This window comes from Cebus imitator, unplaced genomic scaffold (assembly GCF_001604975.1).
Source record: "Cebus imitator isolate Cc_AM_T3 unplaced genomic scaffold, Cebus_imitator-1.0 Scaffold57, whole genome shotgun sequence".
Classification (NCBI taxonomy): Eukaryota; Metazoa; Chordata; class Mammalia; order Primates; family Cebidae; genus Cebus; species Cebus imitator.
In genome coordinates, this window is record NW_016107372.1 from 6950153 (window position 1) to 6967498 (window position 17346).

General features: G+C 41.9%; 2 protein-coding genes across 2 annotated transcripts in view; one reads left to right on the forward strand and one right to left on the reverse strand.

Moving 5' to 3' along the window:
* FAM124B (family with sequence similarity 124 member B) overlaps positions 1 to 12775 on the forward strand; it is a 25095-nt gene extending 12320 nt beyond the window's left edge. Inside the window, exon 2 of the mRNA XM_017529027.2 lies at positions 11120 to 12775. Within this exon, the coding sequence (XP_017384516.1) occupies positions 11120 to 11749 (630 nt within the window). The 3' untranslated portion in view covers positions 11750 to 12775. The remainder of the gene's footprint in view (positions 1 to 11119) is intronic.
* LOC108304717 (60S ribosomal protein L6-like) lies at positions 3301 to 3789 on the reverse strand. The gene has a single exon (XM_037738760.1). The coding sequence runs from the start codon at positions 3630 to 3632 to the stop codon at positions 3330 to 3332; it is 303 nt and encodes a 100-aa protein (XP_037594688.1). The 5' UTR covers positions 3633 to 3789; the 3' UTR covers positions 3301 to 3329.
* Positions 12776 to 17346: the final 4571 nt, after the last annotated feature.

A 17346-nucleotide genomic window follows, 5' to 3' on the forward strand; every position in this document is an offset into this window, starting at 1 on the left:
TTCCTAGACGGCATCTCACTCTGTTGCCCAGGCTGGAATGCAGTGTCGCGATCTCAGCTCACTGCCACCCCTGCCTCCTGGCTTCAAGCAATTCTCTGCCTTAGCCTCCCGAGTAGCTGGGACTACAGGCACCCACTACCACGCCCAGCTAATTTTTGTATTTTTTGTAGAGATGGGGTTTCATGATCTTGGCCAGGCTGGTCTTGAACTCTTGACCTAGTGATTCACCTGTCTAGGCCTTCCAAAGCTGGGATTACAGGTGTGAGCCACTGCGCCTGGCCCCCCAACCAGTTCTTTTTTTTTTTTTTTTTGAGACGGAGTCTTGCTCTGTTGCCCAGGCTCTACTAAAAATACAAAAGTTAGCCCGGGCTGGAGCGCAATGGCGTGATCTTGGCTCACTGCGACCTCTGCCTCCTAGGTTCAAGCGATTCTCCTGCCTCAGCCTCCCAAGTAGCTGGGACTACAGGCATGCATCACCATACCCAGCTAATTATTGTATGTTTAGTAGAGACATATATTTAGTAGAAACCATATGGTTTCACCATACTGGCCAGGCTAGTCTCGAACTCCTGACCTCGTGATCCTCCTGCCTCGGCCTCCCAAAGTGCTGGAATTATAGGCGTGAGCCACCGTGCTTGGCCCCCAGTTCTTTTAAGTAAGGGATTCATTCTTTCTGACTATTCCTTTTCTGTGTTCTTTTTTTTTTTTCCTCAAAGACTCTACTGTTTTTTCTTCTAAGTCCTGTTTTCTCAACCTTGGCACTGTTGACGCTTTGGATAAGAGAATTCTCTGTTGTGGGGGATGTCCTGTGTCTTGCAGACTGCTTAGTGGCAGCCTTGATCTCTGTCAGGTGGGTGTTAGTAACACCGGCCCACTCGCCCCCCGGCTGTGATAACCAAACAGGTTTCTAGACATTGCCAAATGTCCCTTGGGAGACAAAAATCACCCCAAATGAAGACCACTGCCGTGCACCAAAGGTTTCGCCACTGAGGTTACGAAATAAAAATTACCTTGTGGGTTTGGTTATCGCTTTGGTTCACCTTAATCCTGTACTTGAATTTCCTCCGTCTCTTGAGGTGATAGCCTCTTTTCTACTCCCTAGAAGACCATTTAAACATAATGTCTCATCCCCATCCCAGATTCAATCCAAGCAAAACCAAGTCATCGTCGGCCGCCCTCCTCTCCCCACCCCCGACTTCTCCAGCTCCGTTCATTCTTCTCCCATTTGCCCAGGTTTTGAAACATCAGTTGTTTTTAAAAGCCTCCTTTTTTCTCAGAACCCCCACATCCAATCAGTCCCCAGCTGTTCTAATTTTCCTTGGGAGTCATTTCTGCTTCCTGCCTTCTTCTTTAAGCCCACACAACTTCAAACTCACATTATTATTACAACATTAACTCTTCGCCCTGGCTCCAGGCGTTCTGTTTCATCCTGCACAGTGCTATCAAAACACATTTTTAAATGACTACTAAATTTTTGTTCCTTCTCCGTTTAATAACAAAAGGTTAGAAAATCAAGTTAAAACGCCCCTGCCTTAAAGACCTTCCTGTCAGACTTCTACTAGAATCTCCCTTTGCAGGCTGGTTATGGCGACTCATGCCTGTAATCCCAGCACTTAGGGAGGCTGAGGCAGGCGGATCACTTGAGGCCAGCAGTTCAAGACCATCCTGGCCAACATGGTGAAACCCTGTCCCTACTAGAAATATGAAAATTAGCCGGGTGTGGTGGCGTGTGCCTGTAATCCCAGCTACACAGGAGGCTGAGGCAGAGAATTGCTTGAACCTGGGATGTGGAGGCTGCAGTAAGCTGAGATCGTGCCACGGCATTTCAGCCTGGGCAGCAGAGCGAGACTCTGTCTCAAAAAAAAAAAAAAAAAGAATCTCCCTTTGCAGCCTCACTTCTTCACCATCCCAGCCTTCTTACCCTCCTCTTCCCTCCAGAGCTCTGGGCTCACGCCCACACCTTTGGTTTCTATATTTTGTGTATTGTGGTATAATATGTGAGACAAAAAAATACCATTTTCATCTTTTAAAAAAAATTTAGGAAGCCTTATTTATTTTAAAAAACTGTGGTCAAATACACAGAACAAATGCATTTGTCATCTTAACTGTTTTTTGAGGGTACAATTCAGTGGCATTACACATTCAAAGTGTTGTGCAACCATCACTACTATCAATTTCCAGAACTTTCTTGTCATTCCAAACAGAATCTCTGTACCCGTTAAATCAAACTCACCGTTATTCCCTGCCCTTGGTAACCTTGATTCTACTTTCTGTCTCTAGGGGTTTGCCTCTTCTTGATACCTCATATAAATGAAATCATACAATATTTGTCTTTTTGCTTTTGGCTTCTTTCACTTACCATGTGTTTTTCAAGGTTAATCAATGCTGTAACATTTAGTACAATTTCATTTCCTTTTATGGCTGAATACTATTCCATGCTATGGATATCTGTATCCATTCATCGCCTGAGCTACTCTTTATCCAAGGAGGCCTTTCATTTAATCTTCGATTATCCAATTTTAAGGCTCTGATCAAATTCCATTTCCTCTTTGAAACTTCCCGTGAGCTCAACGGCACATTAATTCCCATTCCTAAGTAGAGCATTTCACACCTAAATCTTTGTAAGATGTAACTGATTATACGTTTTCCCGTTCTTGTATTTTATAACGCAAGACTTTATGACTCTCCTTCTCTTTTCAGTATTTCATTGTACATGTTTATTTCCAGTAGAGTACTTGGCAGACAGCTGCTTCTGAAATACTTGTTGATTGACTATTGGTTTTCAGGAAATAAGTTTATCTCTTTTAAGAAGGTATATACAAAAACTAGTTTGGCATAAGCAAGTGTGTGTTTCATTTTATCAACAGATATTTAGCTGTGTTTATTCCTATTTTCTTTATAAGCCATTTAAAATAAAAGAACATAGTGTCTCTCCAAGTAAGTAATTAATTTTCTTCTCTAGCATTTCTTGAGGGCCCCATGTTCTCATTTCTGAGTCTCTCAGCTGTACACTCTCAGGCTCTGTTAATGTCCCCTTAGTTTCCCTCATTTCCCTCCCATTCTCCATCCCTACCCCCAGCATGCCCTGCCCCAACACACATTCCCACTTCTACACTCTTACCCGATACTTTATGTTGCTGTGAAAGAGGCATTGCTTAGGTGGGTCCTGTATTATAGGGGAGTATGTTGCCATTGGTGGTCTTGGCCAATTGATGAAAATAAGTACCTTTCAAAGAATCAGTTAATTGCAAAAGTCTGGTTTCAACTCTTTTTTCTTTTCTTTTTTTTTTTTAAAGGTAATCAGTTATTTAATTAGATTATTAGGACATTTAAAATACCAATTTGTGAGGATAAATTCCATTTGTCAGGACAAACACAGATCGCAGGTAGCCCTGGAGCCGAGGAATAGCTTTGATATTTGGTAAAATTTGTGAGTTCACAGCTTTCTGATCAATCTTGCGCTGCTCTGTAATCTCGTATTTCTCTTTTTCTGCGTTGAAGATCTCACCTTCCTGGTGTCTGGGCTTTTGCAGCTTCTTCTTCTTGAAGTAAGCATCAGTAAGATGTTTTGGGATTTTTACATTGCTGATATCAATTTTGGTTGAGGTGGCAATGACAAATTTCTGGTGCATTCTTCGCAAAGGAACTCGATTGAGGACCAGAGGTCCAGTCACAAGTAACAAGCCACTAGTCAGCTGCTTCAGGAAAACCACCCTCTGGCCCCTGTGGCGCCCAGTGAGGATGATCAGAATGGTCCCGGGGGTAATGCTGACTCGCAGTTTCAACTCTTAAGTGAGTCTGACACTGTTTAGTGGTTTCTTATCATCTACCTAAATTGTTTTCATGCAGTCATTTTCTTCCCCAGTGTTGGAGAAATCCTCTTTTGCTGTCTTCTTGGAATCGCTTATAGAGAAAAACAATATTATTTTCCCTTCGATACAAGTCTGCCCCTCAACAGCTTAATCATTTTTCATTGATGTATTTTCTCTTGTTTTTCAAGAGTTTAGAGTCATAAATGAGTGAAAATCTTCCTGTTAATCACGTAATTGCTGCTGTTCCTTGAAGGACCTATCAACCTGTAACATTTTACAAATATTTCTTAAAAAGATGATCTCTAAATGATCAGAATTCCTACAAATGAATTTCAATTTGTTTTTTGGCAAGAGCTTAATTCTCCCTGAAGGGATTCATCTCAATCACTCAGCACTATGTGTTTCTCCTGGAAATTCTTCATTCCAATGCCAAACATCTGCATTTCTATGTTAATAAGGCTGCAGTCACTTTTGCCGTATGCTTTAAAGACCTCAGACTTCTCTTTAAAAAGAGTGGACATTCCCCTCTCTTAAGAAGATTGCACAAATGTCTAGCCAAGACTTTAAATCCACCTAATATAAAATAATTTGGGGACTAGTTTATCGATGCTACATTCTCCTTCATTTCTAGGTGCAAAAATTCATATTTTGTTAAGCGTTAAGCTTTATTTATTTATATAACAGGTATTTAGTGATTACTTGTTGAATGGTAGGCACTGTGCTAGGCACTGGACATGTGATAACAAAGAAGGTGTATACAACCTGCTTCTCCAGACTGCGGAGTCTGTGGGAAGATACAAAGGAGTCATAGCCGATACAAAACGGTGTGGCAAGTACTCAGATACGAGAAGTTTAGACTGCGCTATGAGAGCTAGTAATAATAATACGGATGATGATGATAACAAGTGCATGCATGGCATGACTGTCCTTTCATTTGCACAGCAACTCTATGATATTGGCACTTATTATCTTCTTTTCCATATAAAAAAACTGAGGCACAGAAATATTAAGCAAGTGGCCTAAAGTCCTACTGCTAATAAGTGGCAGAGTTGATATTTAGTGACACCGAAATCAGGTTTAGTGATACTGAGAAGCCTTCCTTCTCAATGCTGTGCAAGCTTGGAGTTAACAGTGAGAGGAGTTTTCAGGATAAGGGCTAGAGGAGGCATATCCCACACTGAAGAAATAATATATATGAACCCTGGCATGGGAAAGAGCGAATCACGCTCAATTTCAGCAGGTGGAGGTGAATGGAGAAAGTGGTGAATTGCCAGCCTGGTGTAAGAAAAGGCAGACAGTAAAGGGTGAGGCAGGCCACATCCAAGACCTTAGATTTATTTTATCTTAAGAAGAGTAGGGTGTCATTGGGGCAGGATGATGACATGGTCCAATTCTCTGGTAGGGGGGCCGAGAATGGATTCCTGGGAGGTGACAGCGTCTGTGGGGATTTCTATGGGATTGCTATTACTGAAATTCAGATGAGGTGATGATGACAGCCTGTTGTAGGGTGAATGACGGGGGGAGCGGAGGGATGGGAAGGTCACTGATCTGTGGGAGGAAGTGTCCACGGGGACGGGTGGCTGGCTGTGCCTGGGGTATGGAGAAGGGTGACTGATACTCTTGCTTGGGTCATGTGGAAGCTAATGATGCCATCTTCTAAGACAGGGAAAAGAGAAAGCAGAACGCACTTAGTGTGAGGAGGGGGATGAGTTCACGGTGCAGATGATTTGGGGCATGTTATGTTTGAGGGATTGGTGGCTGGAAGGTAATTGGTTGGGTAGGTATGAAGCTTAAGAGACAGATGAAGTTTAAGGGACAAATCTGAGTTGTAGTTACACTTTTGGGAGCCTTCATCATTTAGATGATAACTGAAGGCCTAGATGCGCAGGTGATTGCCCTGGGGCAGGTAGAGTGAGAAGAAAAGGGGACCCAGGCCAGCTCTGAAGAATGACAGCATTAAATGAACCAACAAGGGGAGCAGCTCCTTTAATGGAAACAGAGAAGGGGTGGAGGGAAAGGTAGGAGAAAATCCAGAGGAATGTGTTGGCAAAGAAGCTGAAGAAGAAGACTTCAGGATAAAGGGTATAGACTTCAAGGTCAAATTCTACCAAGAGCTCAGTGAAAATGAAAGACAAGTGGTCTGATTGTAGATGACCTTGGCGAGAAAGGGAAAGTCAGTGGTGTGGGTAGAGGAAATAAGGGGAGGTTTGTAGAAAAACATGACTGTACACAAATTTTATAAAGAGGTTTGACTGTGAAGGGGCGGAGAGAGAAACCTGGAAGGAAAGAGAGGGTGGAAAGAATGTGTTTTTCAAGACAGGAGAATTAAGTTTAATTGCTGTTGGAAAGGAATAGGCAGACAGAAAGAGAAAGAAAAAGAGAAAGAGAAAGAGAGGGAGAGAGATTAAACATCCAAGGTAAGAAAGTGGGACGAAACGAATAATTGATAGGTCGGGGTCACCAAGGAGGCAGGAGGTGATGGGATTCTTGGCACAGGGACTGGTCGCTGTCACCTGGAGAGAATGGTGAAGCTGCAGATAAGTTTCACGGTAGCAATGAGAGTGTTGCTAACTGGTGGCAGGGTCTGCTTCCTTGGTAATCTAGATGGTGAGACCGCCTGATGGGGTGGGAGGTGATGGTTTCAGGACAGTGTCAAAGGTTTGAACAGCTGCTGGGTGAATGGAGAGAGGTGAGTGAGGAAACAGGAGGACTGGCAGGTAGCCTGGGAGAGGCTGGAAACCACGCCATCATGGGACACCCATTTCACAGACACATGCTTTTCTGTGGCATCCTGGGCACATGTTCAGAAAATGTTGGCAGGTAGATGAATGAAAGGTGGGGAGATTTTGTGGGAGGCTGTGTGACAGAATGGGAATAGTGAGGGGAGTTGGAGGTATTGGTGAAGAAATGGTTGAAGTGATGATCTTTGGACTCAAATTGGCTCTGAAAGGCAGTGAGGATGGGAGGGGCTGACAGGGAGAAGCTGGGGGGTGGGAGTGTTGATGTTGCAAAGCAGACGTGAGGGGGAATTGCGTGCTGGAGCTGGTGGTCTCAGAATGCCCGGCTTAAATAGAATCTTTCAAGGATGGGACATTTGCAGGTGGAGAAGGCCCTGTGGAGGGGCTGTGGGACTGGGTGACAGAGGGAAGTGGAGGGGTCATCTGGGTTGACCGAGAAGGGCACTTCCTGGCTGCCCTGAAATGTCTTGGCATTGGTTGGGGCTTCATGACCAATTTCATTATGATCTGAAAGGGGGAGATTACTCAGGCTTCCCTCTCTGTTCACAGTTGCTAGAGAATGAAATAGAAGCTCCAGTGTCAAAGTTATTGATTTCTTTCTCCAGATTGGAAAATCTAATATTAACACTGAACCCTTTCTGAGTATGGGAATATCCATGCCAGTTTCCATTTCTAGAAGAAAAAGCCTTCATTGGGTCAAATAAAAGGGTACATTCTGATACAAGGGCACAGTGTCAAATGGTTCTCCAAGAGGCAGTGATGGCAGTTGGCCCTTTGAAGGACTGAGGGAGTTTGTTCTCCAGGGGAAGGGAAACCCCAGCTGACATTTGGGAAATAGTATTTTTTCCTCCTAATTTGGAGAGGATAAGCAAATAGTTTTCATTGGAAAGTGAGAATTTGGGGGTGATTTGAGTTTGGGGTGGGGAGAAGGCTTTATTTTACACATTTGTAAAAATTTATCACTATAAAAAATGAAATTATTTTTATAGTGATAAATTACTACTTTTATAATAAGAGGTTTTTACTGAAAGCAAACATGAAAAGGAAAGAAAGAAAAGGAAGGGCAGGAGGAGGGAAGGGGAGAAGGAAGAAAGAAAGGGAGGGAGGAGAAAGAGAGTGTGGAGTTAGAGCAAAGGGAAATGTAGAGAGAGATAGTAAAATGATATCAGGCAAAGAATTGATCAGAAATGTGGAGGAGGGGGTCAGCTGTGTGTGATAAGAGACAGACTCACAGCCACCACAAGGTAACTGACTACTCAAAGCCTTGCTTTTCTGGGTCCACGGCAGTAGTTCCCAAACTTTGGTACACATTAGAATTACCTGGGAAGATTTATTAACCCTGATAGCCAGGTGTACTCTGACCTGATGCAATCAGAAGGTTGTGGGGTGGGAGCAGGCATCGCTGTTTTTTGATGATCCCAGGACGTTCCCTTGTGCCTCAAAGTTTGGGAACAGAAATTTCTCCTATGAGTTTGCACAAGGGCCCGTCCCGAGGTGCAGCGGGCACCTCCTCAACAGTGTTGCCCCTAGAGAGTTTCTGAGGCTGGCAGAAGCTCTCTTCAACACAGTCTAGGGCACCACATTCAGCTGTGGCTCAGTGCAAGCACATCTGGGAGGGGGGTTTCAGGTGTGTGTAGCTCTCTAGGGAACTGGCTTGGCCCCGGGGTAGAATTTAGATATTCTAGAATAGTGGTTTTCAAGCTGGTTCTGTAAAGCCCCGGGGAGCCAGAGAGGGGGTTCAGTCAGCAGGGGATACCCCTCTGTGTTTCAACCAGGGATGCTTTAATTAGATTGTTTCATATTTTGGGCTTTCGGGAAAGAAATTTTTTTGTGAAAAAACTTGAGAGGGGGAGAGAGAGAGAATAATTGATCTAGAATAGGGGTTGGTCAACTATGGCCTGGGAACTAAAACTGGTTTTCTATTTTTATATGGTTGGAAAAAAATTCATGACACATAAAAAACATGAGATTCAAATTTCAGTGTTCATGCATAGAGTTTACTGAACACAGCCCTTCATTTACATATTGTCTATGGCTGCTCTGCGGCAGAGCTGGGTAGCTGGGATAAAGACCCTATGAGCGGCAAACCCTCGGATATTCACTGTCTGGCTCATCACTGAAAATATTTGCCACCTTCTATTCTAAAAGAATCAGTGGAAGTCCTTATTTCTTTGTGTGTTTGCTTTTGCAGTTTGGTAATAGGCACCTCACCATTTCTATCAGAAAATTGAGAAAATGTACATGTGCATCATCTATACAAACAAATACTCTCCTCTCTCTCTCCCTCTGTGTGTGTGTGTGTGTGTGTGTGTGTGTGTGTGTGTGTGTGAGAGAGAGAGAGAGAGAGACAGAGAGAGAGAGAGAGAGAAAGAGAGAGAGAGAACTGACTCATTTCAAGACCTGTTTTCTCATTGCCCTGATTTGCCTTGTGAGATAAATATGTATCATTATTTTTTCTCCCTTTAAATAGACAGTTTTTACAGCAGTGGTAAGTTCACAGCAGAATGAAGCAGAAAGAACAGAGAGTTCCCATATACCACTTCACCCGCCCCACCCAGAGAGCCTCCTTTACTGTCAGCATCTGTTATCAGAGTGGTAGACGTGCTACAACTGGTGAACCCACAATGACACATCACTGTCACCCAAAGCCCATAGGGTACATTAGGGTTCATTCTCAGTGTTGTACGTTCTGTGGGTTTGGACAAATGTATAAGGCTGTGCACCCACCATTACAGTATCATGCAGAGTAGTTTCACTGCCCTAAAATTCCTCCGTGCTCCACCTATTCATCCCTCCCTTCCCCCAACCCCTGGCAACTACTGATCTTTTTACTGTCTTCATAGTTTTGCCTTTTCCAAAGTGTCATATAGTTGGAATCATAGTTTCTCTGTCATTCAGGCTGGAGTGCAGAAGTGCAGTGGTAATTCGATTTAACCTCGAACTCCTGGGCTCGAGGGATCTGCCCTCTTCTGCCTTCTGAATAGCTGGGACTGCAAGCATGCACCCCGTGCCTGGCTAATGTTTTAATTTTTTGTAAAGACAGGGTCTTGATAGTTGCCCAATTTGGTCTTGAATTCCAGGCCTCAAGTAATCCTCCCACCTCACCTTCCCAAAGGACTAGGATTACAGGCAGGAGCCCAGACAGACTTCTTTAAGTTAGTAATATTTATTTGAAGTTCTTCCATATCATTCTTCTTGATATTTGATTAATGGCTGGGTCAGGTAGGGATGGATCCTGGATACTGTTTTCCAAGGGCTGTTATCAAGATGGAAGAAATTGCCTTTCTCCAGAAATCTTCTTGGAAAGAGTATTGTGCATGGCATAGGAAGGCTCCCAAGGGTCCAAGTCTTAAAGGAGGGTCAGTGAGCTCCGTTCTATGGAGGGAGAGTGCAGTCAACTTCAGGGTGAGGGTTTTGCTGAGTGTAGTCTGTGTTGGAAACAGATGCATGGTGCTGCAAAGAAAAATCAGCACTGAGACAAAGGATCTTTTAGCAAGCAATTTTTACTTCCAGGACTGCAGGAAGGGTACTCTCGCTAGTCACCTTGCCTCGGGAGTACAACGAACAAAGGAAAAGCAAACATATTTATCCCTTATCCATCTGGGGTTGTCCTTACTGCTGTGTCTGATCTCTGTTGGCTGGGGCCAGACCTCACAATCTTAACTAATACCTGATTGGTTAACAACTTAAAACTTTTCTAAACAGGTAAAAACAGTGGAGAGCTGGGACATGCCTGTGAACATGTCCAGCACAGAGATCTTGGTTAAAGTACAAGGAAATAGAATATGCTATGTGCCTGTAAGCATGGCATGTTTAACAGCTACATGGGATAGGGCTTAACAAAGAGTTATTAGCAAATTTATTCTTTAACAAGAAAGGAAACTTGAAAGAGGAACTTTTCTACTTCCCACAGTCTGTAAGTTTGGAACCAGAGCAGAATTATTAACGATTAAAACACCTAAACTTCCATATAAGCAGTGCCCCTCACACAATACCAGGCTTCTAATCTAAATAAATGGTGCGTCAAGAATTTAAAGAATATTGCTGCCAAATTATGAGCCTGGCTGGAGTGGTCACATGTCTTAGAATGGCCCAAGATACATATTTTTATTAGCATGATCTAAAAGAAGGATCACCAGCTTTAGAAGATTAAATTCTTACTTCAATCCTTAATGACATGTTTTGGTGACTTTTTAAATTTCTTTTTTTGCATGATTGATAATAAATACATCATTTACAACATCAAGTGAGGTCACTGAATGACACCTGTGAACGTCTGCATTGTTTGGACAACTTGCTCTACCAGAAGTGTGGTGTTGTCAATGGCTATTTGATTCCCCAAGTCTTACCCTTGTCAAGAACTTGAGTTAGGGAGTGCCAGAGAGAGAGATTTGGAGCTGGTGCTGATTATACACCTCATAATTATATTGTACTTATCACTTCTATTCAGATTTACTGAATGTCAGCTATGAGCATGACTTGGTAGAGGGTGAAGGAGGCGTAGTCTGCTTTTGGCACTTAGTTAATGGAAAATATGTTTCACGTGCTCCTCCTTTCCTTTTCCCATAGGTCCAGGTGAATCCTGAACTTGCTGTTAAGAGTGGCACCTTGGGAGCCGGCATGCTTCCCCTGGGCTCGAGGCTAACTTCTGTTTCTACAAACAGGACCTTAGAACCCAGAAGCCAGAGGAGCCAGGGCAGGAGGTTCCAGGGGCATTCTCTGGAGCTTCCTGAGCCTGGTGGGAGCCCCACGTCAGACAGCTGTGGTGGCACTTCGTGGAAAAGCCCTGGCCGGTCCTTCCAGGCCAGCAGCCCAGCCACAGGTGCCTACCTGCATCTGTCTTCTCATCACCTTGAATCCAGGACCAGAAAGAAGGTCCTCAACTGGGAAAACAGCTTTCAGAAGCTTGAGGCAGAGACAAATGTTGACACGGGGTTCACTATAATAAATTCTGAACCCAGGCAGACTTATTTTGGTGGATTTCCAAGGGATTTGCAGACCAGCCAGCCACCATTCTGCTTGCCGGTCTCTTCCTTAGGGGTGGCTACCTCCCAAAACAGCAGTGTCCTTAAGGAAAGAGTCTGTCCTTTGCCGCTTGCTGGCCAAAGGGACCTTAGTACCAGGAGGACAATTTCAAAATGTCTTCATCTGCACGTTCAGGGTGAAGAAAAAGAAGACAAAGAAGAATTCTTTATATAGCATAAAATGAACGTGGTTTTCTAAAACATAAGCTCAGATAGAATGCTCCAGAAATGGAGTACTGATCCAGAACCAGCCTGTTAGTTTTCATCTGAGAGGGCCTGAGTGTGCTCCATATACAATCTTTATTGGTTTTATTTCAAATGTTCAGTCTAAAGGTGCTGGGAATGAGTGTTTTTTTGCCATCACAATCATAAGCGAACACAGCCAACACAGGGAAAAAACCGAATGTGTTTGTTCCCTGGAGATGCACTAACCCAGCTGGATGTGTTGAATCCAGCACCTATTGGGATAATTGCATTGTATGCAAATGAATTAGTATGTTATACAACACTAATTAGTGTCTGTAATTTGGTTTTAATTTTTACTTAGGCTGCATAGCTCATCCCCCTCGATGATATGGACTGCTATTTATTCTTCAGTGCTTTTTAATTTTTATGTGACCTCTTTTGGTAACTAGGTCTGGTTCACCACATACCCTCTTGTGATTTTACCTTTAATGTTCCTTGTATCTGGAATGAGTGAAAATGCAAAGTATTTCGAAAATTATAAACACTTAATTTTGTTTTCCTGTTTAATGAGCCAAAATACTGGAAGCCAGGAAATCAGGTTAAAAATGAATGCTAGGCTCCAGGGTTTTCCTCCTCGTCTGCTTCTCGTTTGTTTCTGCGCTACGTCAAAGAGGACTGTGGTTCTTGTTACAAACCAAAGAGGAACATGGATGATTGGATGATTCCTGATCTCCACTGAGCACAGGGAAGATTGGATGGGTTGATCTGGTCACTGGAGCAGGACTTGGGTTCCTCTGGCCACATTTCCACTCCCAGATTATTTTACAAAACTCACTCACTTATTCATTTATATATGTTCATTCAATATATATTTTTCTGAATATTTGAGTAAGACATTGTGTATATGGTACATATACCATCTGTGGCCATGAAACCCAAAAAGTGTTTATGGCTTCACCACTATGATAAATTCATTCTGCCAACTCTTTTTTTCTTTTTCTTTTTTTTTGAGATAGAGTTTTGCTCTGTTGCCAGGCTGGAGTGCAGTGGCACAATCTCGGCTCACTGAAACCTCCACCTCCTGGATTCAAGTGGTTATCTTGCCTCAGCCTCCCGAGTAGCTGGGGTTACAGACGCACCACCACTCCAGGCTAACTTTCGTATGTTTAGTAGAGACAGGGTTTCACCATGTTGGCCAGGATAGTCTCGATCTCCTGACCTTGTGATCCGCCTGCCTCGGCCTCCCAAAGTGCTGGGATTACAGGCCTGAGCCACCACGACGAGCCCATTCTACCAACTTTTAAAAGGATATTGAATTCCAAATACATTCCTCCAAAAACGTTTTCCACAGTTGAGGCCCACACTTGCCGCATAATGGTGTGATAAGCATTTGCAGCCTGCAGAGGGAGACTGGGCGGACTATGAATTGCAATTATAATTGCAATGGACAAATTCTCAGTTGCCCATATGCTGAATTTTTTGATTATGTCTGTACACACATTTGTTAAAAACCTGAGGCCTGTGTTTCAGTTCATTTAGAAGGTTATTCGACTCCATGAACTTCACTCTCAGAATAGATGTTACATAAGAGTATAAATGCTGATTCAGCTGGATCTTTTGGAGACTTGGAGACTTACTACACCTAACTGGAGGCAGAGATGAGTTCAGGCCTAAAGTCAAATCTTGCACAAGTGAGTCTAGGCTGATTTTGGGTGCTCTGCTCAGCAAAAGGGATAGAAATGGAGGAAAGTTTCAAATGGACAAAGACAAGACTTCTTAACTGATATTTCTTGTCCTTAAAATACCAGTATATTCTCATTCCCATTTTCTCTCTTTCTCCCCCAGACTAAAATGTGATTTTAGAAAATGGGATGAAGAACTTAACTTTGGTATGGCTTTCTATAATAAGAGTTAAAAACAAAAAATAGAAAGTTCAACTACCAAACTTTGAATAAACACAGCAGGAAGAAGTTTTGAAATTTCCTTTCTACTTTTTTTTTTGTGTTATCTAAATTTTCTTTTCTTTTTTTTGAAGTGAAATGTCTCACATATTTGTTACTGAACCCAGGCAACCAAAACCTTCTTTTTTTTTTTTTCTTTTTAACATGAATAATGGAAGCACTGTGCGTTGTACTAATGCCTTCATAACAGATACAGAAATGAAACTGTTCAAACTTCTCCAGATGGCGATGACATTTTTCAGCTTGATTTGGTAACACGACTGTGACCTACAGACAGCATAAATATGTGTGCCATCACATGTGTAATTTCTTACAGAACAAGCTTGGTTCTTCTCCAATGTCTCCTTTTGGAGTTGTACCTGATTTTATTACCAGTTTTCATCCGAATCCACTGGGGAATGGGACGATTTTGCTTTTGTTTCTTGGCCAGGCTTAATCCTAAAAGTCTTGTGAGAAGACATGGCGAGAAACGGAGTAATGCACACACCACGATGGCGGAGAAAGGAAGCGAGGAGTCTAAATTTTCTTAATATAATCCATGGGTAAGAATACAATTATCTACAAATCATAAAGAATATGAGAAATGTGAATCAGGCACCTTACGAAATTGAGTTGTAAAATAATATACTCTTAAAATGTCATCTATTCTATCTTACTCGTATTATTCAGGGTTCCCTAGGGGAAGAGAACTAATAGGAGATATTATATATATATATATATATGGTAGTTTATTACAGAGAATTGACTCACACGATCACAAGGTGAAGTCCCACAGTAGGTTGTCTGCAAGCTGAGGAGCAAGGAAGCCCGTCTAAGTCCCCAAAGCCTCAAAAATAGGGAAGCCAACAGAGCAGCTTTCAGTCTGTGGCCGAAGGCCCTAGAGACCCTGGCAAACACTGGTGTAAGTCCAAGAGTCCAAAAGCTGAAGAAGTTGGAATCTGATGGAGTCCAGGGTGGAAAGTATCCAGCACAGGAGAATGATGAAGACCAGGAGACTCTGCTAGTGTGGTCCTTCCACGTTCTTCTGCTTGCCCTATTTTAGCCACGCTGGCCACTGATTAGATGGTGCCCACTCAGACTGAGGGTGGGTCAGCCTCTCCCAGTCTACTGACTCAAATGTTAATTTCCTTTGGCAACACCTTCACAGATATACCCAGGAATGATACTTTGCATCCTTCAATCTAATCAAGTTGACCCTCAATATTAACCATCACACTACTCAATATAGGAATTCAATTTACAGCATGATGTGATAGAAATACTACTGGACTGGATGAGGGAGGCCCAGATTTTGGTTTTCTCTTCTAAATTTACTATTGATGTGACCTTGAGAATGTCAGGCTCCTTGGTTCTCTGTTGCTTTATCAACTCTAACAAAAGATTGTTAGGGGACTCAAGATGATGATGTATATGAAAGCATTTGGATTTCATGAAGCATTATAAATGTGTGAGGTTTTTGTGATTATTGTATTTTGTATATTATATAACATAGTGTATTATTAATATCATTGGTCCTTCGGATTCACAGTTTAAAAATGTCATGAGAACGAAGGACTTTTTTTGAAACAAGTTTTAGTAAAATCAATGAGGCAATAAAAAACAAATCCACCCTTCTAAGAGTTTTACTATATGTACCATTTGCTTTATGTTTCTGTAGCTAAGAAGAAAATTATTTATAACAAGTGATCAAATGCATCCTAAAGTTCAACACAGATTGTATACAACCGGGGTAAACTATGAACTAGCTCAATCCAATTTATCAAATTAATGAGACTTAATTAAATTATGTGCTATTCCCTAAAATGTATAATGTGTCACTTGTTAAATCTGAAATGTATAATGTGTCACTTTTTAAACCTGAAAGTCTTCTGATGATTAGAATACTTTATTTTTCTATAAACAAAATCCACATCCATTGTGAGTTCAGTACTAGACCACTGCAATAAAGCAGGTATTGTAATGAAGAAAGTCCCATGAATTTTTTGGTTTCCCAGTGCATATAAAAGTTATGTTTACAATATACTCTAGCCTATTAAGTGTGCAGTAGCATTATGTTCAAAAAAATCCAGTGTACATACTTTAATTAGAAAATATTTTATTGCTAAAAATGCTAATGATCATCTGAGCCCTCAGTGAGTCATAATCTTTTTGCTGGAGGGGCTTGCCTTGATGTTGATGGCTTCTGACTGATCAGGGTGGTGGCTGCTGAAGACTGGGTGCTTGTGGCAATTTCTCAAAATAACACAACAATGAAGTTTGCCACATCAATTAGGACTCTTCCTTTATTAAAGGTTTATCTGTAGCATGTGACACTGTTCTGTAGCCTTTTGTCCACAGTAGAACTTCCTTCAAAATTGAAGTCAATCCTCTTAAACCCTGCCGTTGCTTCATCAACTAAATTTATAGACTATTCTAAGTCCTTTGTTGTCATTTCAACAATGTTCACAGCATCTTCATCCAGAGTAATTTCCATCCCAAGAAACCACTTTCTTTGCTCATCCACAAAAAGCAACTCCTGATTTTCAAGTCTTATTATGACATTAAAGCAATTCAGTCACATCTTCAGGCTCCACTTCTAATTCCAGTTCTCTTGCTAACTTCCTGCTAATTGACAATGCTCTTGGTCACCCAAGACCTCTGATGGAGATGTAGAAAGAGATGAATGTTGTTTTCATGCTTGCTAACATAACATCCATTCTAGCCCACAGGTCAAGGACTCATTTCTACTTTCAGGTCTGCGATTACTTCCTTCACTGAAGTCTTGAACCCTCAAAGTCATTCATGAGGGTTGGAATCAGTTTCTTCTAAACTCCTGTTAAAGTTGCTATTTTGACCTCCTTTCATGAATCACAGATGTCCTTGATAGCATCTAGCATAGTCAATCCCTTCCAGAAGCTTTTCAATTTACTTCACTCAAATCTATCAGAGGAATCACTCTCTATGGCAGCTATCACCTTGCAAATTCTATTTTTCAAATCCTAAGACTTGAAAGAATAAATGACTTCTTGATCCATGAGCTAGAATGGATGTTATGTTAGCAAGCATGAAAACAACATTTATCTCTTTGTACATCTCCATCAGAGCTCTTGGGTGACCGAGTGCATTGTCAATTAACAGTAATATTTTGAAAGGAATCTTTTTTTTTTTTTTCTGAGCAGTGAGTCTCAACAGTGGGCTTAAAATATTCAGTATGCCACACTGTAAACAGATGTGCTGTTGTCCAGGCTTTTTTGTTCCATTTATAGAGCACAGGCTGTGTAGATTTAGCATACTTTTTCAGGATCCTAGGATTTGCCGAATGGTATGTGGGCACTGGTTTCAATTTAAAGTCACCAGCTGCATTAGCCCCTAACAAGGGAGAGAGCCAACCTGTCCTTTGAAGCTTTGAAGCCAGGCATTGACTTTTCCTCTGTGTAAGTCCTAGAAGGCATCTCCTTCCAAAGAAAGGCTATTTCATGTACACTGAAAATCTTTTATTTAGTGTGGCCACCTGTATAAACAATCTTAGCTGGATCTTATTGACAATTTGCTGCAAATTCTATATAAGCTCTTGCTGCTTCACCTTGTACTTTTATGTTATGGACATAGCTTCCTTTTTTCAAACTCACAAGCCAACACCACTGTT

Bases quoted from the DNA above. Each gene is read 5' to 3' on its own strand.
- LOC108304717 (XM_037738760.1), bottom strand. From the start codon at position 3,632: ATGCACCAGAAATTTGTCATTGCCACCTCAACCAAAATTGATATCAGC.